This window comes from Centropristis striata, chromosome 15 (genome assembly GCF_030273125.1).
Source record: "Centropristis striata isolate RG_2023a ecotype Rhode Island chromosome 15, C.striata_1.0, whole genome shotgun sequence".
Lineage (NCBI taxonomy): Eukaryota > Metazoa > Chordata > Actinopteri > Perciformes > Serranidae > Centropristis > Centropristis striata.
The window spans coordinates 8,897,828-8,923,505 of record NC_081531.1 but is presented as its reverse complement, the minus strand read 5'-3'; the positions used below and the strand labels follow the sequence as shown (position 1 = coordinate 8,923,505).

The window sequence follows — 25,678 nt, the reverse complement described above, 5'->3', positions numbered from 1 at the left end:
GTCTTACTTTATTTAATTTCTTCTAATTATAATGATTATAGCTTACATTTAATGAAGACCTAAAATGCAGTGTCTCAAAAACAATTGAATATTACAAAAGACCAATTTTAAAAAGTAGTGGTTGGGGCTTTTTGACTTGAACGACTGGAAATTGACTTTTCCATCAAATTCTATACAATAGCATTAATATTACGATAGATAGAATAGCATAAAGTAAATAGTAAGTATAGTATAATATATTTTAAATTCCATACATGTGAACCTCTGTGACAGACTTTCAGCTACTGATAACACATAAGACATTTATTGATCACTGACCACATAACGCTATCAAAACTCATCAGTATACAAAGTATACAGTTATTTATGATATTATTGTTATATTTTCTGCTTATTATAAGAAATACTGGAAAGACAAAATAAAGACAAGATGGATATATTCGGTTTGTTTACAAAATTGCATCACAGTGTGAAAGCATATGTCCAACCCAGAGTGGGCTGGACTAGCTGAGGCCTCTATTTGCTTCTTCCTCTGCCTCAGAGACACACTGGGAGGCAAACGGAAATGGAATGAACTGGGAAAACAACATAAACAAGACACCCTCAACAGCTGGTAACTTTTTTTACTCTTTTTTTTATTTGTAGAGATAGTTTTAACATCCAAAGGCCTATATATGTATGATATGAATGCACTGACTTTAGCAGTGCCAGGTCTGAGGTTCTTGTAGTCAAAGTTTAACAGTGCAAATGTATTTAATATGTTACTGGGAGAAAATATTTTACATTCATTACTGAAACTAGTACTAACTCTCTAACTGTGTTTTTTCCCTCACACTTCATTTGCCTATATACTTTATTTATAATAATATAGCTTTTACATTTTTATGTCATTACTTGAAATATGACCTATGCATACATTTAAAGACATGGTGTACGAGTGCATGTAACTTTAAGAATTTACATGGACCATTTTTTTCTAATCTGTAACAAGTAATTTTATTATTTGACTTTTCTTGGCACTTCCGCTGTGGCCATGGTCGGATCTGACCAAAAGACAGTTATGTACTGTACATTGAAACTAATATTGAAATTCTACAGAAACAAAAAAACAAAAAAAAACAGGATTTTTTTTGTTCTCCCTCCTGTTATGTTGCGGGTCAAATTGACCCATTTCAAAGTTTATAATCCCCCCCCAAAAAAATGTTAAAAGTATTTTTTCATCAAAATTAAAAAAATTAAAAATGCAAATAAATTAAATGAAATTTAAAAAAAAATTAATGTCATGTTTAACCATTGTATTTTATCTGTAGGTCTTTCCAATGCACATAAAAAGTTTTAACATGCATTTTTTTTTAATGAAAAACGAGTGAATTATGCTCATTGAACCATGATCTATGAGAGGTAAAGAACACCATGGATTGAAATGGTCAGTAATGGAGTTAATGATGAAAAATAAACAATGTTTATTGGGATTTTTTGGTTTCTGACACATTTAGATAATTAAACATTCCCCAAGTCAAATTGACCCATGGATATTATTGCTGTTCCTGAGAAACGAACATAACAGGAGGGTTAAATTTGAGTTACTTTGTCACAGTGCATTGAAGTTAATGATTTTTAAAAAAAAAACGTTGTCAATTAAAATATTATTTACTTTCATAAACCAACAGAATGCCATGTGAAGAACTGTTTCATTTTTATCAACACATTTGGAAATTAATCAATGGATCAAATTGTACAGAAACTATTGAAGAAACACTTAATAATGAATTAAACAGTATTTGTTCAAATTGTACATTGTACAACCATAGTTTTCCCGAAAATATATAATGCACTATTAATTAATCATCTACTGTTCTATGGTAAGAATCGTAAAGTTGCGAGTAATAAAAACACACACACACACACTGATAACAGAGGCTGCTCACCAGGAGCAGGTAGAGGTTCAGTGTCTTCAGCAGGGATCGTTCCATGAACTCTCTGGTTCCTGGTTTTCATCTTTAGTGAGAATGCAGAGGGGACATGATTTCTCTAAAACGAGATCAAACATTGTCCATTTCCAGGGGACTAAAGAGCTGTTCACCATGGATCTGAAGGACAGAACGATACCTCAGTGGAGTCTGGACTCTGAGTCCAGTCCACATTCTGGCTCTTTGAACAGCCTTTCAGCACTCACACCAGAGGAAGAGGAAAAGGAGAAGCCAACCATATCACCAAGTCGTGCCTATATAGCTGTAGCTGTGCTTTGCTTCGTCAACATGCTCATCTACATGGAACGAAATGCAGTAGCAGGTTAGACAATCTCTAGTGTAAACAACAAACACACAACATAACCAAACACTGTGTTGTGCTTCTTACAGCTGAATGGTGTTTTATTGTCTCTTAGGTGTCCTTCCCAGCATTCAGACATTCTTCAATATAGGTGACAGCTTAAGTGCTCTTCTACAAACAGGTATGATGATGCAGAAAACACTCATACACATACACATACACATACACATATTAAAGGTCCCACAACTCTCTCTATATGTATATACACAGTATGTATATACAGTCATGGAAAAAAATATAAGACCACTATTTTCCTTCAATTTCTTGTTAATTTTAATTCCTGCTACAACTAAATGTAAGTTTGTTTTGACAAATATAATGATAACAACAAAAATAGCTCATAAGAGATTAATTTAAGAGCTGATATCTAGCCATTTTCCATGGTTTTCTTGATAATGATTTTGGTTATTAAGCAAGAATGGTCAAAATCCCTCAGGAGACCTGTGCCAACCTAGTAAAGAACTATTCTAAGAGGTTGTTGTCAGCTGTGGCTCAGAAAGGGTACACTATTGACTATTGAACGCCACATTTTTGCCTTTTTTTTGTTTCAACTCATTGTATCAATAAAAAAATTCCTTATCAAACTTAGTGAACATTTTCTCTGTTGTGTATTGTTTTCCAAAATACCAAACACATGTTGTTAATGGTCATTTCCATGGAGAAATCAAGAGTTTTGTTCAATTTCATCAGGGGGGCTAATCATTTTGACCGCGACTGTATACACAGTATGTATATACAGTCATGGAAAAAAATATAAGACCACCATTTTCCTTCAATTTCTTGTTAATTTTAATTCCTGGTACAACTAAATGTACATTTGTTTTAACAAATATAATGATCACAACAAAAATAGCTCATAAGAGATTAATTTAAGAGGTGATATCTAGACATTTTCCATGGTTTTCTTGCTTATAACCAAAATCATTATCAAGAAAACCATGGAAAATGGCTAGATATCACCTCTTAAATTAATCTCTTATGAGCTATTTTTGTTGTACGTCTATTTAATGCACTCACAGTTTTCATCCTTGGCGTCGTGGTTTTCGCCCCTCTCTTTGGCTACCTTGGGGACCGCTTCAACCGGAAATACGTCATGATTGGTGCTATAAGTGTGTGGCTTGTGATTGCAGTCGGCAGCTCTTTTGTCACTAAGTCGGTAAGTGAGGAATAGATGTGTTCACTTACACTTAACAAGAAAAAAATGAGACGCAAAACAAGATTTCCCTGCTGTTGGCTGTATGAATGATGTCAGTGATCATGAGTGGATCTTTAAGTTTGTTTCCAACCTTTGGATTGGGACACAAAAGTGAAATAAATGATTTAGGACTAAGTCTTGTTGAACTGCTTCTATGCTGATGTCTTGATGTCTTTAGCTCTTCTGGCTTCTGATGCTGTTGCGAGCCATTGTCGGGATAGGAGAGGCCAGCTACGCTACCATCGCTCCCACCATCATTAGCGATGTCTTTGTCGGGACTAAAAGGAGCCTCATGATCTTTTTCTTCTACATGTTTATGGCCATTGGAGGGTCAGAAACAAACTTAATATGTGTGTGTCAACAACTGATCCATTAATTGAGAGCCTGTTTACACTTGGTTTTAAAATGCATCTTGGGTGATAAGATCACAAGTGTAAACAGGGTCCAAGACGAATTGTGATCGGATCACTCAAACCACTGTCAAGGTGGTCTAGGATACATTTGACCATATATATTTTGTTCTGTAAACACTGCTGATCATAGACTGTATAAATAGAAGAAAATTTGATTTTTATGTGAGATTTCAAAAGGCTTTAATTTTTACATCAGAATGTCCTGAAATCATCTGAGGTACATGCTGTTTTCCACTGTCCAACTTAAGAGGAATGAGTCTCTGATTATGGACAGTTTTCTTTTAATTGAAATCTGAAGATAGGAGAAAAATTGTGTAATATGTGAGATTTCAAAAGGCTTTAATTTTTACATCAGAATGTCCTGAAATCATCTGAGGGACATCCTGTTGTCCACTGTCCACCTAAAGTTGAATGAGTCTCTGACTATGGATGGTTTGCATATAATTATCTGAAAATGGCAAAGAGCTGTTTCCTGTTAATAGGAAATTGAATTAAAAAGAATGATATATATATGCTTTCATTTATCTATTCATAAATGATTCGCCCTCTTTTGGTAGGGAATATACAGTAAAATAAAGTTTACTGGAACATTGCTTTTATTTTGAAGGCCGTTCTAACGCGTTCTTACCGAAACACATAGTAAATACATTCATGGAAAAAATGATTTGACAACCCTTGTTTTCTTCAGTTTCCTGTTCATTTAAATGCCTGGTACTAAAGGCACATTTGTTTGAAAAAATATAATGATAACAACAAAAATAGCTCATAAGAGTTTAATTTAGGAGCTGATATCTAGACATTTTCCATGATATTGATTTTGTCGAAACAAATGTACCTTTAGTTGTAACAGGTATTCAAATGAACACGAAATTGAAGAAAAAGGGTGGTCTAATAATTTTTCCATGGCTGTACATGCAATGCGTCCGTGAAAACAAGTGGCGGCTAGCCTGACTCAGTTTTCCGGAGTGTAGGCTAGCTTGACCGCAGTAAAAAAAGTAGCAACTAGCTACTCAAGCTGTAGTTGTTATCCAACAATAAATGTGTGAGGGGAGATTTAACCTTCTAGCAGAAGAAGTGGTAGTCACAAAATCTGAACACAAGTGGTCAGCCGGACACCCTGGGAGATGAATGAAACCCACAACGGCAAGGTCTCATCTGTCCGCTTGTGATCCGATCGCCCAAGATGCTTTTAAAACCAAGTGTAAACAAGCTCTTAAAGTAATGTAATGTGTGAGACAATACAAGCATGGATTATTGGGAAGCAACACCTGCATGCAAAGAGATTAAACATGTTTCCTCTCAACACCACAGTACAGGTGTAACCTATAGTTAAGCTTGTGTGTGTCCTCATGAATACTCAAATGATTTGAGTATTCTGTGTGTTTTCAGTGGTCTAGGATATGTAACAGGGGCAGGGGTTGCTACTCTTACAGGAGACTGGCGCTGGGCTCTCAGGGTGAGAACTTTTTCATTTCCAGTTATGAACTGACAGATAAAGATTGATAGATAGTTCAACACTTTTCTGTGTGATCAGGTCACTCCCATCTTGGGTGCAGTGGGACTTGTCTTGCTGGTCTTCCTGTGCCCTAACCCACCCAGAGGTGCTGCAGAAACCCACGGAGAGGGAGTTACAGGGGAGAGCACTTACCTGGAGGACATCAAGTATCTTTTAAAAAAGTAGGACATGGAATTTAATGCTGAATAGCCTGGCCAATGCACATTACAATGACAATATGTAGATAATACAGTCATGGGAACAATTTGCTCCAAGAAAAGATGATATCTAACCATTTTCCATGGTTTTCTTGATAATGATTACTGTGTTTTACTCCCTAGCCCACCTCCCCTTCCCTCAAGTGGCCCTTGTCACTTGTCAGGCCGCCATTGTAAATAAGAATTTGTTCTTAATGACCTGCCTGGTTAAATAAAGGTGAATGAATGAATGAATGAATGAATGAATGAATGATTTTGGTTATTATCAAGAAAACCACTGAAAATGTCTAGATATCAGCTCTGAAATTAAACTCTTATAAGCTATTTTTGTTGTTATCATTATATTTGTCCAAAAAAATGTACCTTTAGTTGTACCAGGCATAGAAATGAACAAGAAATTGAAGAAAAAGGGTGGTCTAATAATTTTTCCATGACTGTGTGTGTATATATATATATATATATATATATATATATATATATATATATATATATATACACACACAGTCATGGAAAAATTATATATATATATATATATATATATATATATGTATATTTTTTTTTTCATTAAGTTGAATAAATTCACAATGTTTCAAATCAATTAGTGTATATACTAAATGTTTTTACAACTTACCTTAATGCCTTTTTAACCTTTGCCCTTCTAAGCTAAATATAAATGACATGCAAACATTGAAAAACATTGAAACATTGAATTAAATGACATTGCAAAATTCATCATCCGAAAACAATTGAATGAGATTTAACTTCTCCTCTTTGGGAAGGCAGAGGGAGTCACACCTGGCAGTGATCTACACTCTATTAGTTAATACTGTGATACTTGGCATTAGTCCCTAAAGTACATAGAAATGTAGTTTTGTGAATAATATTTATGAATCTTTGTATTTCCTAGTAAAAGTTATGTGTGGTCATCATTGGGAGTGACGGTGGTGACCTTCCTCACCGGAGCCCTTGGTTTCTGGATGCCTACCTTTCTGTCCAGAGCTCGGATCATTCAGGGACTCCAGCTGCCGTGTGTCAAAGAGCCCTGCAACCCCATAGACAGGTGCAGCATCATCCATTACCAACATGGTCTCACAGGAATCTGTGAAATAGCCACGGATTTGCTTAACTCAAAATCTGTGGAATAGGCACGGAATCACTCAGATTTTCGTGAAATTGACACGGATTTCGCTACAATGCAAGTTAATGACATCATATCCCGTGGCTATTCCAACATACAAAGTGATTATGTACATTCACTGAGTGAATATTTAGAAAATAAAACATATATTTCTTGCTAGAAATGTGATCAAATCCATTTTTATGCAGAAACTAAGTCAAAATATTGATTTTTTCACTAAAAATGAGAGAACTGTCCGCCATGTTTTTTGTTCTGACCGTCGGAACCTTGAAAGTCACGTGACTTGGAACAAACCAATAGGAAAAAATATCCATGGAATAGCCACGGGATATGACTGTCATTAACTTGCATTGTAGTGAAATCCGTGTCAGTTTCACGAAAATTTGAGTGATTCCGTGGCTATTCCACGGATTTTGAGTTAAGCAAATCCGTGGCTATTTCACGGATTCCTGTGAGACCAGGTTCCTCATTACTCACCTTATTTCTTAAAAAAAATTGCTTCAGAGTTTTACCCATGCAGTCTGCCTCTGCTCCCTGTACAGTTATATCTTCGGTGCTATCATGGTGGTGACGGGCATTCTAGGAACTGGTCTTGGCAGTGGTTGTTCTAGTTGGCTACGTGACAAGGTGCCAAATGTGGATCCAATCATCTGCGCAGTAGGCCTACTGGCATCGGTTCCCTGCCAATTCATCATCATCTTCGTGGCATCAGCAAGCCTTCCTGCCACTTATGTAAGAGACAAAGTTCTTGTCTATGAGCTAAATTATCATTTTCATTTCTCTTGATAAGTTCTTTAAGTACTTTATTCCAGACTAAAATATCTCAACAAGTATTGGATCTACTTTCAAGCAAATCGGTAGGGTTTACATTTTTGTTTTTTAGGGAAATGTCTTCACAACTATTGTTGTGGATTGTCCTGATTTTTTTTTCACACACTCTAGCCCCCACTCAAAATGAAAAGCTGAACTCAGTTAATAACACAATCACAACAGGTACATAAATTATGAAGATAAACATCATCCGATTGTTGCTCAGGGTGAAAAAAAAACCCAATGCAATGACATTATTCAGGTGCATCTCAATAAATAAAAATATCATAGAAAAGTTTATGTCAGTAATTCAACTAAAAAATGGAAATAACACATTTTATAGATCCATTACACACAGAATGAAACATTTCATGTCTTAATCTATTTCTTCTAATTATAATGATTATGGCTTATATTAAATAAAGACCTTAAATTCGGTGTCTAAAAAATATAATATAATAATTGAATATTACAAAAGACCAATTTTAAAAAGTATGTTTAATATGGAAATGTTGGCCTCTGAAAAGTATGTCCATCTATATGACTATATACAACTACTGGAAATGGACTTTTCCATTATTTTCTAATGTATTGAGATGCACCTGTACTTTTCAATTTTATAATGCCTATGCATATTTCTGCATATTGTTGTTTTGGTGAAACTAACACAAAAGTGGTGTAACGCATTACTCTACACAAACAGTAATACTGTAAAATAATCGGTTACTTTCAATGAGTCTAACCTGTAATATGTAAAATATAACATTTTGAATGTAACTTGCCTAAAACTGTAAATAATAAATATAGCAACTTTTGATAGATTTCAGGCTTAAAATATCAATTTATGGTTTGAACCCGCCCACATTTAGTTAAAACAGATAATTTTCTTGGTTGAACAGATATAGAAAATGGTGCTCTCACTCGTTCCTATTTCTTACTGGGTGTCTTGTCTCATTTCAGGTATTCACTTTCTTTGCTCTACTTTTTGTATTAGCGAACATCGCTGTCATGGCTGATATACTGCTGGTAAGTTTGAACGCTGTGTGGGAATAAAAATATGAAACATGTCTATTAAACTTGAAACCAACTGGTTGTTTTGTGTTTTATTTCAGTATGTTGTCATACCAACCAAAAGATCCACAGCTGAGGCTCTCCAGATTTCAGGCTGTCATCTGCTCGGTGATGCTGTGAGTCCTTACATCATCGGAGCGGTGAGAATTACACTTCCTGTTAACTTTACTGTTTCATCAATAGAATTTCTGTGAGTCGATCACTTTTTGTGTGTTTCACTGAGCTCTCTTCACACCTGTGCCAGTAGATCTCAGATGCTTTACGCAAATCTAAACCTGCAACTGCTGGTCAGAGCTTCCACAGCCTGAAGTACAGCCTCCTGCTCTGTCCTTTTGTCACGCTTCTGGGTGGACTGTTTTATATTATTAGCACCTGTTACATTACTGAAGACAGGAAGGCAGCTACAGCTACACCACTGATTGAAGGTACTGTACAAGTGACTGGATAGTTGGATGGATAGTTATTTTATTCCCTATAAATGAATATGATATAAAGGGGCATCTCAATAAATTCAAATATCATAGAAATTTATGTCAGTAATCCAATTCAAAAAGTGGAAATAACACATTATATAGATCCATTCGACACAGAATGAAACATTTCATCAAATCAAATCAAAATTACTTTATTATTATTATTACTTTATCATGTCTTCATTTATTTAATTTCTTCTTATTATAATGATTATGGCTTACATTGAATGAAGACCTAAAATTCAGTGTCTTGAACTGCTGGAAATGGACTTTTCCATCATATTCTAATGTATTGAGATGCACCTGTACAGTAAAACCATGGTTCAAACAGAACAACTCTCTGCACATTGTACTGCTCTTTCTCACATTTACACTCATGGAAAATAATATTAGACCACCCTTGTTTTCTTCAATTTCTTGTTCATTTTAAAGCCTGTTACAACTAAATGTACAATTGTTTGGACAAATATGATAGCAACAAAAATAGCTGATAAGAGTTTAATTTAAGAGCTGATATCTAGACATTTTCCATGGCTTTCTTGACAATAACGAGAATCATTATAGTGAAAACCATGGAAAATGGCTAGATATCAGCTGTTAAATTAAACTCTTATCAGCTATTTTTGTTGTTCTATGTAGTTACATGCAAAAGCCAACCGATTCTGTAAAGGATCATTTTGAATTGCAGTCTATTTTTTCTTGGCAGAGATGTGTCAAACTTGATATATGCAGCGTTGTCTATCTATTTCAAATTTTAATTGCCGCCATTCTCTCCCATCTGTTGTATTGTTTATGGGTGTGTGAGGCAGCTGCACCAACAGGGTGACTTAGGTGGCATAATCTTAGCAGAAAAGAGCTGGTTGCTCCTAACATGCTCATAGTTTAATACTAGAATGAGTGTATAACTATGCTTAGTCACTTACAGTAGTTGTCATGTCATTCTTGAGTTGCCCCTACTTGATTTTCAAATGTTTCAAATCTCTGTGTGTTTACCAGGAGATCTCACACCACAGCAGGGTCCTGCAGCATCTGAGCCCCCATTGGAACTGAGCAATGGGTATATTGAGTAAAGCTTGACAATTAATTTATCTGTAAATATTTGAAGTTAAGAACTAACAAGATGTTAGAGTTGAGTTGAAAAGATGTATGTTTGTCACTTTACAGCCACAAACTGCTGCAGATAAATCATGACAATTCACACTGTAAAACCATGAAACTTTTGTCTGCTCAATCAATCTTAAATTGTATTTTCTTAATGATTCTGCTGAATTTTGCTGACAACAATCTACATACACTCATGTGGCCAGTTTGGGCCGCGGATCCCCCCTCTCCTGCTCAGCCTGGTCCATAAACCCTAGGAACTGGAAGAATAAGATATTTGCTTAAGTATCCATATTGAGGATCATCAGATTAACCTCTCCATCTCTGAATGTCTCAGCCAACATGCAGCTGCTTCCTGCTAATGAGGACCAGAGGGTCCTCAGGCTGGACCACAACATATGCACATGATGGGGTTAAAGATGGAGGATTTTCATTCTCTATTTCCTGTTTTAACTGTATTCACTGTTAGCACTGATCAGTCGTAATTCCTTTTTCACAACCGCTAAATGACACGTAATGTAATGTAATGTAATTTAATTGAATCCACCCTGCAATTAAAAGTGTTTCTACTGAACTACATCGATGAATAAATAGTGTATTCTGTCTCTTTAGTTGTTGTTTTTTAGTGTGTTCACTAGATGGCACAGCTGCACCACTATAAAACATGCTGTCTTGAGGAGCTTGGTTGTCTTTCATTGGTGAGTGATAACTGATCTGCAAAAAGTTTACTGGGGTATCCAGTACAACTGTTTAAATGTAGGTGGTGCTGAAGTTATTACTTCACGTTTTGCAAGTGCCACTGCGCTAGGTACAGACTAAGGGGCAACCACTTGGTCTAGAAAGTGAAGCTAATGCTGAGGAAGCTCAGATCTCTGGACATCTGTAGTAAGATGCTGCAGATGTTTTATCAGTCTGTGGTGGTAGTGTGTTGTTTTATGCTGCAGTCTGCTGGGGAGGCAGCATCACACACAGAGATGAAGGCGGTTGGACAGACTGGTCTAAAGAGCTGGTTCTGTGGTTGGAGCCAGGTTGGACACACTGGAGGAGGTGGTGGAGAGATGCACCGTCAAGATGTTCGAGGCCATCCTGAAATACCCAGATCATCCGCTACACAAAACCTTTATGGACAAGAAAAACAGCAGTCGATGGCTCCTCACTTCGTTGCAGGACGGAGAGATTTAAAAGATCCTTCTCTCCTACAGCCATCAGGCTGTCTCATTCTTCAACAGCTAACAGACTAACTGAATTTCCTCTCGGGGATAAATTGAGTCATTTTGAATTTTAATTGAATTTAATTTGATGTGCAATAAATCTGCATTCTTTTGAATAGCCAGCAGGGGGCGACGCCACTGGTTGCAAAAAGAAGTCATATTGTATCAAGAAGTCTATAAGAAAATAACTCTACTTCTTACTTGGTTTATTAGCTCAGCAAACATTTTCCTACACTTTTACAGTCTCAATTGGTAGTCTTTTTAAATAAAGCATGATGTTTGTATTACACGGACCCATCTAGTTAAAAATAGACAATATACTTCTTGAGCGTGGCTCCTTGCTACCATGGCGACCTTTCATTCAGGATAGCAATGCGTATCCATGGCACTGTGTACATTTAAAGAACCCTGAACTTGTTTTGGGTTCTATTTTTCACTTCAAAAGTTATTTGTAACATTCTAGTTTCCTAAAAATGTATTTTTCAGCATCTGGGTGTTCTATGTGACACTCTAAGAAATTGGCTGTTCAATTTTTTTCCCCCGGTAAGTACATTTTGTATTCAGTATGTGTTTTGCTTGCGAAATTTTTATCTCAATTAATTAACATGAGTTGCAGATGCACCTTGGGAACCAAGCTAGCTAGCTAGTGCTAGCAGTAGCTGATAATGCAGTGTCCTCCTCCCCCTCCTTGATGCTTCAAAACAGCAGTCCACAAACCCCTGGGTGGCTATGTCCACTTCTTATATGCAAAATTATAGAGAGTGTATCCCAAATCAGACACATCTGCAATGCGTTTTTTCACGGCCATTTCAAATAAGATCGACACCACTAGTATAGGTATAATTGACTTATACATATTTAACAATCTACAAGTGAAATTTAGTTTATGTACATGGAGATTTATATGTCTAATTACAATACAAAAGTAAATCTGATGTGAGAAAGCAGTAAGAACGCCTGGGCGAAACTCAGGCGACGATATTAAAAGTACATCTTTATTTTTACTGCACTGTATTTTATTGTGAAGGACAGAAGTATGGTCCGGGTGTGTTGATAACAATGGTTGATAACGGTGTTATTTATTTGGCTTACCCAGAAACATTCACTTTCCCCCGAAAAACCCAGCAGCCCCCATTGTTTTACAGCGAGGATATCCAAGTGTCTGATTTGGGATACAGTTAGCGCACGGCTAATTCACTGGCGTTAGCGTCCTTTAACCGACTCTAGTAACATACACAGTAACATACACTTTTAAAACAATATATGGTTTGAAAGATAAGAAGTTAGACTTTACTTTCACACTATTTAATTAATTGGAAGCATAACATGATAACATGTTAATGTGAAATTTTGATAGAATCGATTTGGGATACAGTTATGTTAAACAAGTTTCAATACCACTTCAGACTTTACATTCTATTTTATGTCTGTGACAAAGGATAATCCTAACCATATCATTTAAACCCAAACTATAAGACGTCCATAACCCTAACCAAGTGGTTTGGTTTTGTGCTGTAATAGAAAAATGAATAGCACACAAACTGTCTTCAATATAACCTTTTGTGCCTTAGTCACAGATCAAGATTGTTCTCATGTAAGCCTGTTCTTGTTCTAGTTATTATCTGTCTTGCAAGTTGTTACTTCAAGGCTGCAGGTCTGCAGGTTTTCTTTTTTCAAACAAGGATTTTCTCTTCTCTCTTTTCTTACGCACACACATAATTTCACACTAAAGTCACGTTACTTCTTCATGTGAAGGTGAGAAATGATCTCTCACTTGTGTCAGAAGTGAAGGAGGAAGTTCATTAGTATGTTGTGATTGCCAATTCTTGTCAAGAAGTTACTACACATGCATCAGTGTTGGTGGTGGATGAGCTATGTCTCTACTTTTTGCCACAGTTTTTGTTATGCTTGATCTAGTAAAGCCACTGAACTAGCTGACAGTGTTGGCTCCGTGGCTCTGCTTTCAGGGTCAGGTTTTGGATCAGAGGTAATTTTGTACATAAAATCTGCATGTCCAATATGAAAGGATTAATCATGTTTACCATATAACTGAACCAATGCTTTGGGATTCATGAATAAGCTTGGTGTTGACCTTTTTTTGGCGAGTGTCAGTTCTTAAAACAGAGGCATATATTTCACAATGTGCCAGTGAAGATTTGAAGCAAAACTTTCTTGTGCAGTGTCAATAATAAAACAGCTGTATGCAGTTTAGAAGACAGTTTTGCAGCGACATTTGGAAAAACAACATGTATTTAGCAGTTCTATGTTCTCTAAGGGGACGTCCCAATTTAAATATCCTACACTTGATACTGTTAGAAAATTGTAAAAATGCATTCTAAAACACAACACACTTCTACGTTGTCACAAGTCACAAGTTATTCTCATGTGTAATGTCTGTCTGTAAAAATCTAAAAATACTGGTCAAACAGTTCCTGCTTTAAAGACACCACTGCAACCACTGCTGATAAAAGTGATAGCACATTCATATAGCTGACAACCACCCACATCTGCTATCAGCCCTTCTATTCTCGTGTATGAGTGATGTACATAGAGCTGTTAACACTTATCAGTTAGTCAGCATTTATTTCCTGCTTGTTATAAAAAAGACTGGGTAACACTTTACAATAACCATCATTTATAAACGGTAAACAGATAGCTTATTAATGTTTAATCAGAATTTATAAACCGTATATAGGCCATTTAGAATGGTAAATGCATCATTTATTAATGTTTAACTACCTAAATCATTTATAAATGGCTAATAGATGGTATATTAATGTAAGTTTATAGTTAATTTACCATTAACAAACAGTTAAATTATAATTAATAGTTTTTAATAGTTTTAGTTGCACTCATTACAACATTTTTAACACCATATTAAGTATGTCAATGATTTTGAAATGATTCATATACCTTTAAGAAATTGGTTTAAAACATTTAAAGATTAAATATGTATAGCACTTTGTAAATGGTTAATAATTGGTTTATAAAGCATCTATAAACATCACTTAGTTGGTTATTGTAAAGTGTTAGCAAAGACTGAAGAAAGGCAAGAGATACATGATATTATTTGGCTTGTTGACTGCATTACATCACAGTAGAGATCTGTGTGAAAGCATATGACCAAACAGCCCAGAGTGGGCTGGTCCCTTCTCTAACTTAATATCTCTTGAGGCATGTTAGAGCTGAGGCCTCTGTTTGCTTCTTCAAGCCTCAGAGACACACTGGGAGGCAAACTCTCCTCTGACAACTGCAAATATGGAATGAACTGAGAAAACAACATAAACAACACACAATAAACAAGTAGGTGGGTCTTTTTTCTGTCTAAATCTTTATTTATAGAGACGGTTTTAACATAGTATGCCTGTATGATATGAATACATCAATGGTATCAGTGCCAGTGTGTTTGATGAAGAATATTTTTGTTGCCAAAGCTTTATCAGTGCAATTACAATCCACTTTGTTGCTTTGCGTAGATCTTTTCGACACAATTGTGTCATTGTGGACAAACTGCACTAACTCTCAAAACAGCAGAATGTTTGGCAGCACACACACCACGCCTAAAATTATCCACTAAAATACTTATATTTAATTAATTTATTTAATCTTTCATTTATCGTGTTACTTCATGATCTGACCAAGGCATACGTTTACACGTCAGTGTTTAATTTGACAGTTTTTGTTTGAATGAATACCCATAGTTAAACCTATTGTCCTTAACTTTTTCACAAGCTATGAATGTTTTCCACAAAGAACTGTAAGCTATCTGAAAAACAAAACTATACTTCAAACCCAACTTCTCATTTTGACATAGTTGCAACGCTTTGTTCTGTAACAGTTGTGTAATTACCTTATTTCTAAAGTATTTCCCCAAACCACATTACCTTATTTCCCCCAAACTAGATTACTTATTACACAGGGCTTCACAAAGCAACTCATAAGGAATGTGTTACACACACTATGAGCGCTGATAACTGTACAGTGGGATAGAAGCAGCCACTTATTACTCAGTGAGGCAATCAGACTTTTACTATTTTAGGGAGGATCTGTAATTTGTAGCCACTTAAGAAGGTGTATAATTGAATGTTGTCACTGAGTTGTCTAATAAGATGTGTTTCCAAACTCCTGTGCACATTGTCATCTTTAGTGAGAATGCAGAGGGCAAATTTTTTGGTAACGCTTTATATTAAGGTCCTTGTAATAACCATTAAATAACAAGTAATAAGGCCTTACAAGATGCTTATTAACATTATTGTGTGTTTATAAGCTTATATAAGTGTTAATAATGGCATTACAAACACCCATGACCCACCCATTATGTCTTTGCCATGCCTTTATTAATCTTATTTTGTTTGCTTATTGATATTAAAATATACTTTATTGCTCATCTATTATAAGTTAACTATAAGTTAACTATGCTTTTTGCAACTACCGGATCTAAAGCGAGAACAATGCCTTATTACTTGTTAATTAATGGTTATTAAGGACCTTATTATAAAGCGTTACCAATTATTTCTCTAAAACTGGCTCATGCATTGTTCACTTCCAGAGAAATAAAGAGCTGCTCACCATGGAGCCAGACGGACCGATACCTCGAACCTGGAGTGTGGGCTCCGGCTCTGGTCTACATTATGGCTCTTTTGTGAACAGCCTTTCATCACTCACACCAAAGGAAGAGGAAAAGGAGAAGCCAGCCATATCACCCAGACGCGCCTATATAGCGGTCGCTGTGCTTTGCTACATCAACTTGCTCAACTACATGGAACGCTACACAATAGCAGGTTAGATGACCTCTTGTGTACTTAGCACTTCCTGCCAACAAACCTCTTTAACTGTTTCTAAGGTGGTGGGCTTACACAGGAATTGTTTTTATTGTCATACAGGTGTCCTTCCCAACATCCAGAAATTCTTTGATATAAGTGACAGTATATCTGCACTTATACAAACAGGTATGATGATGCAGAAATACTCATACACATAGCATTTTAAGGTCCCCATTTTACCCTGCATTGCATTGATGAAGTTTTGCAACATGTGCTGCAAGTGAATTGCAGATTACTGTTGGTTATTGCAATATATATATATATATATATATATATATATATATATATATATATATATATATATATATATATATATATAAATAAATATATATATATATATATATTTATTTATTTATATTTAATTTATATATATATATTTATATATATATATATATATATAGTCAATGTGTATACATTGCAAAGATGGAATTCATTCTTATACATGCACTTACAGTTTTCATCTGCAGTTTCTTGCTTTTGGCCCCTCTATTTGGTTACCTTGGTGACCGCTACAACCGGAAATACATCATGATTGGTGGTATAAGTGTCTGGCTCGCCACTGCGGCTGGCAGCTCTTTTGTCACTCAGTCGGTAAGTGAGGACTAGATGTGATCACATACACTTTACAAGAAATAAGATGTGACAAGATATCACTTCCTCTTTTGTCTATTCAACTTCTTCTTGCACTTGCCCCTCAAATGGAAATGTCACTGAATGCATATTCAATGAGTATTAGATTTGAAGTTTGTGATCCAGGAAGCTTGATATTAGTCAGCATATTAATTCTCAAGCCTTTTTGTATGTTGGTATTAGTGTACAACATGAACCTAAACATATAGTACAGTAGAGAAATACAAATTATGTGTGTTAAACTGAGACGATCTTTGTGGGATTTATAACTGAATCTTGTTGAACTGCTTCAATACTGATATTTTGATGTCTTTAGCAATTCTGGCTTCTGATGCTGTTGCGGGCAATGGTCGGGGTAGGAGAGGCCAGCTACTCCACCATTGCTCCCACCATCATTGGGGACCTCTTTGTCGGGTCTAAACGGAGCGTCATGATCTGTGTCTTCTACCTCTTTATCCCTATTGGAAGGTAAGAAAGTAACAAGGGTGTATTTTTTGGCAAGTTTTTAGCCATTAAAGTCATAAAGTCATGTACTGTTGTGTGGGAATGCAATTAAAAGCATGGATTTTTCGATAATATCTTGTGAAAGGTGGTGGGAAACTCCAGCATTTTAGATTTTAAGGGTTTAAACTGGAACGCATTTCATACACAAACAAGTCAAAGTTAAAACCAAGTACAGTCGACAGTGTCTGTAGTGAATCCCTGAATATGAAATATTCAACTCCAATTTTCTGTCGTGATTTTGGTAATGTTTGTTATCAAAACATAGGCTACTGAAGAGGCATATCACATGATATTGTTAAACTATGTTTGAGTCAAATAATTGAAGACTGCCCCGATTTAATAAAGAATAATATAATTATTATATTTTCATGAGTTTCTGTTGTTCTATTTCAGTCACTGTGGATGTATGTGTTAAAGGCATACTATGCAGGAATCGTTGCTTACTGTTTGTAAACAAGACATTCAAACTCACTCCATGACAACAGAAACTTTAACTACGGTCTCTCAGGTAGGCTCCCTTACTGGCATAAAGGAAAGTGCATTACCAGAGACTTTTTTTTACTTTGCTTAGGAAGACAGCAGATTGTGCTCTGTGTAAACCATAACCTTTTGACCTGAGTGTGACATGACACACTTCAAGATGCTTGACCGCCAAGACAAAACTCAACACCTTTTTAATTCTCAATGGTTGAGTAAGCCTTGTTTTGCTTCAATATTGAGAGCAAGCAGCACAGGTAATGTGCCTTTCACTCCTCCAAAAGCACACTAACAGACTTCTGTCTTTACAGCATCCTTCTAAAGGAATTTAATCGATGGTCAGAACGCCCTGATACAGGCATGCATACCTCACCACCGTTGAGCTCTTCCAATAAACGGTGCCTGGCTCTGCCACCCGTTCTTCAAGGCAATCAAAACTCTTTGTGTTTGTTGTTCCCCATGGGTGGAACGCACTACCAGTTCCTACCACAGCAGGGCGTCTCTCTCTACCTTTAAAAACCTCCTGAAGACCCAGCGAGGACCTTCTCTCCTAGCACCACACCACAACTCTACTCCTTAAAGAGTCCTCACTAGCACTTATTGCTGCATACTCCTCTTATCGCACTATACCTTGATGTTTTCCCTTTTTCTGTAAGTCGCTTTGGATAAAAGCGTCTGCTAAATGTCAGAAATGTAAAATGTAAATGTTCAGAAACTGCAACAAAGCTTGTTACAAATCTTTGATAGAAGCCTCACGTACCTCTCTCATAGCTTTCTAAGTCCAACTGGGGGACAGTCCTCAGTCCTATGGACATACTTTTCAGAGGCCAACATTTCCATATTAAACATACTTTCTAAAATTGGTCTTTTGTATATTAAAATTTTTTGAGACACTGAATTTTAGGTCTTCATTAAATGTAAGCCATAATCATTATAATTAGAAGAAATTAAATAAATGAAGACATGAAATGTTTCATTGTGTGTAATGGATCTATATAATGTGTTATTTCCACTTTTAATACTTACGAATTTAATTACTTACATAAATAAACTTTTCTATGATATTCTAATTTGTTGAGATGCACCTGCATTAGTTCTTACAAACACAAATGTTTCTAAAACAGCTGTTTCATGCAGTGTCAAGTCAGTTGTACCAGTTACCATGACAGAAAACTTTTCCAGGTCTTCTTTACCAACAGAGTCTATAGATTGTTGGACTGGGTTTAAACCAATTAGATGACAAGCCATAGCGCGACCGACTTCCACTCTTGATGGCTCCTTTTATCTGTATGGCTGGACAACGACATTTAATGTTACCAGGTTTACTTTGGTCAGGTTTAAGGAATGTGTTGAATGTACGTCCTCATGAATACTCAAATGATTTGACTATTCTGTGTGTTTTCAGTGGTCTTGGATATGTAACAGGGGCAGGGGTTGCTACTCTTACAGGAGACTGGCGCTGGGCTCTCAGGGTGAGAACTTTTTCATTACCAGTCAAATAAATGTAACCTATTAAGTACTTATAGATAGAGTAGTAGTTCAACACTTTTCTGTGTGATCAGGTCACTCCCATCTTGGGTGCAGTGGGACTTGTCTTGCTGTTCTTCCTGTGCCCTAACCCACCCAGAGGTGCTGCAGAAACCCACGGAGAGGGAGTTACAGGGGAGAGCACTTACCTGGAGGACATCAAGTATCTTCTGAAAACGTAGGACATGGAAACTAATACTATATAGCCAGGCTAATACAGATAATACAGTGATTCTGTGCATTAATATACAGTCATGGAGAAAATTATTAGACCGCCCTTGTTTTCTTCAATTTCTTGTTCATTTTAATGCCTGGTACAACTAAAGGTACATTTGTTTGGGCAACAACAATAGCTCATTAGAGTTTCATTTAAGAGCTGATATCTAACCATTTTCCATGGTTTTCTTGATAATGATTTTGGTTATTATAAAAAAAACATGTTAAATGTCTAGATATCAGCTCTTAAATTAAACTCTTGTGAGCTATTTGTGTTGTTGTCATTATATTTGTCCAAACAAATGTACCTTTAGTTGTATCAGGCATTAAAATGAACAAGAAATTGTAGACAACAATGGTCTAATATTTCTTTCCATGACTGTATACTGATATGGGATTTGGTTAGTATGTAATCATCTACTTGTAATGCCAACCTCAGGAGAAGTTATGTGTGGTCATCACTGGGAGTGACCGCTACAGCCTTCCTGACTGGAGCCCTGGCTTTCTGGACGCCCACCCTCCTGTCCAGAGCTCGGGTCAGTCAGGGACTCCAGCCAGCGTGCATCAAAGAGCCCTGCAACCCCATAGACAGGTGCATAACCTTTGACCTGCATCCTCCTTCATTTACCATGCTTTTAAAAAAAATTGCTGTTGAGTTTAAGCCATGCTGTCTGCCTCTGCTCCCTGTACAGTTATATCTTTGGCGCTGTGACGGTGGTGACGGGCATTCTGGGAGGGAGTCTGGGCAGCGTTTTATCCAGACGGTTTAGGGACAAGTTCCCGAATGCGGACCCCCTCATCTGTGCAATAGGCCTGTTGGGATCAGCTCCCTGCCTCTTTGCCTCCCTCTTTGTTGCATCATCAAGCATTGCCGCCACTTATGTAAGAAACAAGCTTTGTTCCTTGTCCAAGCGAAATGATCATTTTTATGTTACATTCATGTTTCCCATAGAGTATGTCTGACTTTGATGATCTCCTGACTTCACTTCTAGCATCACCATGAAGTTCTCATTGTTGGTTTTAGTGAAATGTGAGGCAATCCTTCCCTCAAAACCGAACCTATTTAAATACATGTTGGTATTTATGTTTGTAACTATGACAGTAACAAAGAAGGAAGTCAGGTGACATAGTGACAAAGTCTGCACTGAAAGGATTTCAGGATATCTTCAAATACCCCTCTAACCCCAGCCTCCATGTTTTGGTCTTTCATTCTGTGGCCGTCCCTCCTTGTTTCTCTATTCCTTGTTGTTTTAATGCATTTTTGTCATGACCGAACTATGGACCAAACCCAAATGCACAACTCTTAGACAAAAGTTTCAAAATAGACTAATTTCAGATATTAAAACTTAGACCTTATACTAAGGCTTGACTAAGAAAAACAGAAAATCACTCTTATGAGGCTATACCAAGAAAACAAAGTATCAAAACAATAACACCTAAGATGACATGGACAAAGTGTTGGTTCTCATGGGACAAGATGAACTGGCACAGGACAAAGGGAGACGCCTATTTATACACACAAGGTAAAGGCACAGGTGGAAACAATCATGGTGGAGACAGGTAATCCTAAAGGCGAGAAAACAGACAAGGGGAGAAAGTAAAACTGGGAACAATGGACACAGACAGGAAGTGGAACCAAAATAAAACAGGAAATCACAAGACAACACAGAGCTGAATGAATTAAATTAACACATTTTTCTGGACATGGCAATTTTTGATGGCCCTGACTAATGGACTTACATTTAATGCGACAGGCAACAAAAACTCATCAAGAATATATTAACAAACAATTTTTTACTTTTCCTAATAAAATGCTTTTTGAATTATTATCAGTTAATAGGTTGCTTATTGGTTGTCTTGAATGTCTCATTTCAGGTTTTCATTTTCTTTGGTGAAATACTGATATCACTGAACTGGGCTGTCATGGCTGACATACTGCTGGTGAGTGTGAACGCTGTGTGTGTGAATAAGAATATGAAAGTTTGCTGAAACTTTAAACCAACTGTGTTTTTTTTGTGTGTGCTATGATTTATTTCAGTACGTTGTCATACCAACCAGAAGAGCCACAGCTGAGGCTCTCCAGATTTCAGTCTGTCATCTGCTCGGTGATGCTGGGAGTCCGTACCTAGTCGGAGCGGTGAGAATTCAACTTCCTGTTAACTGTACTGTTTCATCAATAGAACCTCTGTGAGCTTAGAAAAGTGCACTTTTCTGTCTATCACTGAGCTGTCCTCACACCTGTGCCAGTAGATCTCAGATGCCATACAGCAATCTAAACCTGACTGGACTTTTCGGAGCCTGAAGTACAGCCTGCTGCTCTGTCCGACTGTTGGGCTGCTGGGTGGACTGTTTTTCATTATGACCTCCCGTTACATCACTGAAGACAGGGAGGCAGCTACACAGTTGGTTGGAGGTTAGTTACTGTCCTTTTATTCTCTATAAATTAAACCATACAAGTTTACTGTTTTGGTTACGAGGTAAAATTCCTTCTTCCTTTAACGGTTTCATTTTGTATTACGGAGCAGGAGTTATGATAATAATAATAATAACATCTTTATTTGTATAGCACCTTTCAAAACAAAGTGACAAGGTGCTTGACAATAAAACAAAATGCAATTTAGAGCACATAAATAAAACAATTGAACAATTTATAAAACAATGTAAAAGAAGTTAAAGGTCAATAAAAGGCAACACGATAAAAGTGAGTTTTAAGAAAAGATTTAAAAGTGAGTTTGCCTGCCTGCCCGTAGGAGAAATGTGTTGCTCAATCTCTTCTCAGAGATCAGTTTGAGCATTCTGTGATCATTTGTTTCTGAATAACTGAAAAAATATGTGTGGAAGAAACACTGGCAGTCCTCAGCAGTAGGGGTGTTTCCATTACAGTCCAATATCCGTAATAAGGCAGGTCTCCCTCGCCGAAATGCCCCTAATTTGAATATGAGCCGTCCGGAGTGGTCTTTTGACTGGACTTTTTTTTGGCCCTGTCGAAGTGCAGGGCCATTTTTCTCCCTTGAAAAAAGCCTGGTTGCTGATTGGATAGAAAGCTAAGCAGGATGTGACGTAGTACTCAACGGCACAACAACACACACCATTTATAAAAGCCGGCGAAGTAGCGAGTAGTCACAAGCGACAATAATAAGCCCCTTTCATAGTGTGGTCCTGCAAATCCCCGCTATATTGCTGGAGAGTTTTGAGCCGGCTTTTCACCTTAGGGCGTTCATCGTGATCTTGCAAAGGCAAAGAGATATTCTGCCCTTTCATAGTGCGGCCACAGTTGCATCATCGCTTATGTGACGTCACGGTTAAAATCGTTGCTAAGCAATTACGCGACGATCGAAAACCATACATCACCTCCAGAGTCTCGTAAATCCCTCTGGGGCCTTTTTTTGTAATGGAGACACGCAGAGTGAGAAGCCTTGAGACTTTCCCAGCGGCCACTCTTTCCCCTGATGGAAACACTGCTGGTGTGTCTTCTTGTTAAAGTCAGTGTCACAAATGCTGGACAGCCCTTCCTGAACAATAGCCCTCTATTAAACTCACTAACTACAAAATAGTACCCCTCCTTATGCAGTTAACAACCAATTTTCCTTATCTGCACACATGCCCCAGTAACACACTGGCAGTCGGGTTTTCCTGGCAACTCAGAGGCAGAGATGTGCCAAACTTGATAAAGACCAAATTGTCCATCTAGTTTAAATCTTAGTTTGCCCCCATTCTCTCTATGCTGTTGTATTGTTTATGGGTGTGTGAGGCAGCTACACACAGTTCGCTGGTTCCCCCATAACCTGGTCCAACCTGGCAGCAACTGTGTGTGTGTGTGTGTGTATAAATATGCATTCACTTACAACAGTTTCTATGGTGTGTGTGTGTGTGTGTGTGTGTTTGCAGGAGTTCCTCCACCACAGCCACAGGGTCCTACATCTGAGCCCCCAATAGAGCTGAGCAACGGGAACAAAAGCAACGATGCAAATAATTTATCTGTAAAGACTTGAAGTTAAGTTAAAAACTACGAGGACATTGGAGTTGACTTGAAAAGATCAATTTTTTTGTCACTTTATAGCCCTGCACTGACGACTGATGTCTGTTCACTCAATGTTTATGTTCTATGGATGAAGTCAGGTCATTTAGATTTATTAGTTTAGATGTAAAAACTCCTGCAAGACTCCATCAGGAGAAATGGTAATCCTTTTACAGTGCAGTAAAAACATGGGAACTGGTTTTCTTAACTCTAAAGATAAAACCGTTGTACTGTGTAGTATACTTAAAAAGTATACATGCTTATATTTTGTTATGGAAATGTTTTTAAATTTTAATAAATTTGCAAGCAAAACTGAACATTCCCCTTCTTCCAACATCTGTCTGTCTATCTATCTATCTATCTATCTATCTATCTATCTATCTATCTATCTATCTATCTATCTATCTATCTATCTATCTATCTATCTATCTATCTATCTATCTATATATGTATATATACATTTTCATATATATTTTGTTTCATGTTTCTTTAAAAAACAGCGAAGCTTAAAGTTGAGGAAAGTTTGATAAAATGCTGCAGTTGTTGTCATCCATACATGTTTGATATCAGTTCAGTTCAGTTTGACTGAATACTTTGTTGGTCAGTCTGTGGGTTTGACTCTCATTGTGGAGAAATTCAAAGACTGAAGTGAAATGAACAGACTGAGAATTTTCTCCATTTGACAAAACAATTCTTGATTGAATTTCATTTTGAGGACACAGAATTCAGTTAAACAGTTAAATCGCAATATATTGTATCCCAAAACTCACCATATCACAAAGTTCTTAAAATTGCAATAATATCGTATCGTGATATACTGGTAAGAGGTTACAGTAATACATATTTATTTTTGATAATGGTTTTTGCAGAAATTTTCCATTTACATGCTCCATAGTTACAAAAGTGAAGGGACATGTTCACATAAAAGTCTAAAATATTCTGTGGGATAAACCTTACTGTAAGCATGCTGCACATGACAGCTGAGCCCATTACAGAACATTGTTTTGCTGACACCAGTATTTCAAAATGGCTGTGTTCATTTGTGTGTAACTGTCATCAACTTGGTTTTCTTGTCTTAATGATTCTGCTGAATTTTGCTGACAACAATCTACATACACTCATGTGGCCAGTTTGGGCCGCGGACCCCCCCTCTTCTGCTCAGCCTGGTCCATAAACCCTAGGAACTGGAAAAACAAGATATTTGTGCAAGTATCCATATTGAGGATCATCAGATTAACCTCTCCATCTCTGAATGTCTCAGCCAACATGCAGCTGCTTCCTCCTAATGAGGACCAGAGGGTCCTCAGGCTGGACCACAACATATGCACATGATGGGGTTAAAGATGGAGGATTTCTCTATTCCCTGGTTTAACTGTACTTACTGTTAGTGCTGGAAATCCATTTTCACAGCCTATTTCAGTGGATCAACCCATTTAGTGTCTCTGTTGTTCATGTATTGTAGGAAAATGTATGTTTTTCCTATTTCATAATGAAAGTAAATGTACTCTATTCTGTATCTTCTTCTTTTTTTGAGTGTGTCCACTAGATGGCGTAGTTGTACTACTTGAAAACATGTTGTGACCATCACCAGTGTCTTCCTAAGGTGAGTTACAATCTGCCAGATGTTCACTGGGACCTCCAGTAACAAGCCCATGAATTGCTTGTGTTTGCAGCTGCCAACGCAGCATGTTCACACTGCAGATTTACTATAATAATCTTTAATATCCCCTTGTGTCTTCAGCAGCGCCATTAAATGTAATGATTCTACATAATGATATTCCTGTTTAACAAACAAACCACAGGACAATGTTACACCCAGACTGCCAAACAGCTGCTGTTATTTTTAAATAAGGAATATTTCATTGAAATGGAAATATATGTACATATACAGTCATGGAAAAAAATATTAGACCATTGTTTCCTTCAATTTATTGCTCATTTTAATGCCTGGTACAACTAAAGGGACATTTGTTTTGACAAATATAATGATAACAACAAAAATACCTCAAAACAAGTTTAATTTAAGA

At 36.8% G+C, this 25,678-nt stretch overlaps 2 protein-coding genes across 4 annotated transcripts; both read left to right on the top strand.

Annotated features, from left to right (window-relative positions):
- Positions 1–543: 543 nt before the first annotated feature.
- Positions 544–10,418, top strand: LOC131986977 (protein spinster homolog 3-like). Its single transcript, XM_059352118.1, has 13 exons — positions 544–613; positions 2,064–2,292; positions 2,387–2,452; positions 3,351–3,487; positions 3,705–3,856; positions 5,329–5,395; positions 5,474–5,616; positions 6,560–6,712; positions 7,333–7,522; positions 8,561–8,626; positions 8,713–8,811; positions 8,919–9,096; positions 10,141–10,418. The coding sequence occupies exons 2-13, from the start codon at positions 2,085–2,087 to the stop codon at positions 10,212–10,214; spliced, it is 1,533 nt and encodes a 510-aa protein (XP_059208101.1). The 5' UTR covers positions 544–613; positions 2,064–2,084; the 3' UTR covers positions 10,215–10,418.
- Positions 10,419–11,880: 1,462 nt separating this feature from the next.
- Positions 11,881–23,916, top strand: LOC131986974 (protein spinster homolog 3-like). Of its 3 annotated transcripts, none has more exons than XM_059352114.1 (14): positions 11,881–11,999; positions 14,668–14,759; positions 16,006–16,237; positions 16,340–16,405; positions 16,734–16,870; positions 17,226–17,377; positions 19,296–19,362; positions 19,453–19,595; positions 20,073–20,225; positions 20,326–20,515; positions 21,509–21,574; positions 21,672–21,770; positions 21,884–22,046; positions 23,522–23,916. In XM_059352114.1, exons 3-14 carry the CDS (start codon positions 16,027–16,029, stop codon positions 23,623–23,625), a joined length of 1,551 nt encoding a protein of 516 aa, XP_059208097.1. In that variant the 5' UTR covers positions 11,881–11,999; positions 14,668–14,759; positions 16,006–16,026; the 3' UTR covers positions 23,626–23,916. The 3 variants fall into 3 exon arrangements, with proteins under 3 accessions (XP_059208097.1, XP_059208099.1, XP_059208100.1); XM_059352116.1 differs by having other exon boundaries at positions 14,668–14,763; XM_059352117.1 differs by having other exon boundaries at positions 11,893–11,999; positions 14,631–14,763.
- Positions 23,917–25,678: the final 1,762 nt, after the last annotated feature.

Excerpts from the sequence above, each read along its gene's own strand:
- LOC131986977 (XM_059352118.1), top strand. The coding sequence starts at position 2,085 with ATGGATCTGAAGGACAGAACGATACCTCAGTGGAGTCTGGACTCTGAG. Across the intron at positions 2,453-3,350 it reads AAGTGCTCTTCTACAAACAG|TTTTCATCCTTGGCGTCGTG; the intron begins GTATGATGATGC and ends ATGCACTCACAG. Across the intron at positions 7,523-8,560 it reads CAAGCCTTCCTGCCACTTAT|GTATTCACTTTCTTTGCTCT; the intron begins GTAAGAGACAAA and ends GTCTCATTTCAG.
- LOC131986974 (XM_059352114.1), top strand. The coding sequence starts at position 16,027 with ATGGAGCCAGACGGACCGATACCTCGAACCTGGAGTGTGGGCTCCGGC. Across the intron at positions 16,406-16,733 it reads ATCTGCACTTATACAAACAG|TTTTCATCTGCAGTTTCTTG; the intron begins GTATGATGATGC and ends ATGCACTTACAG. Across the intron at positions 21,771-21,883 it reads GTCCGTACCTAGTCGGAGCG|ATCTCAGATGCCATACAGCA; the intron begins GTGAGAATTCAA and ends CTGTGCCAGTAG.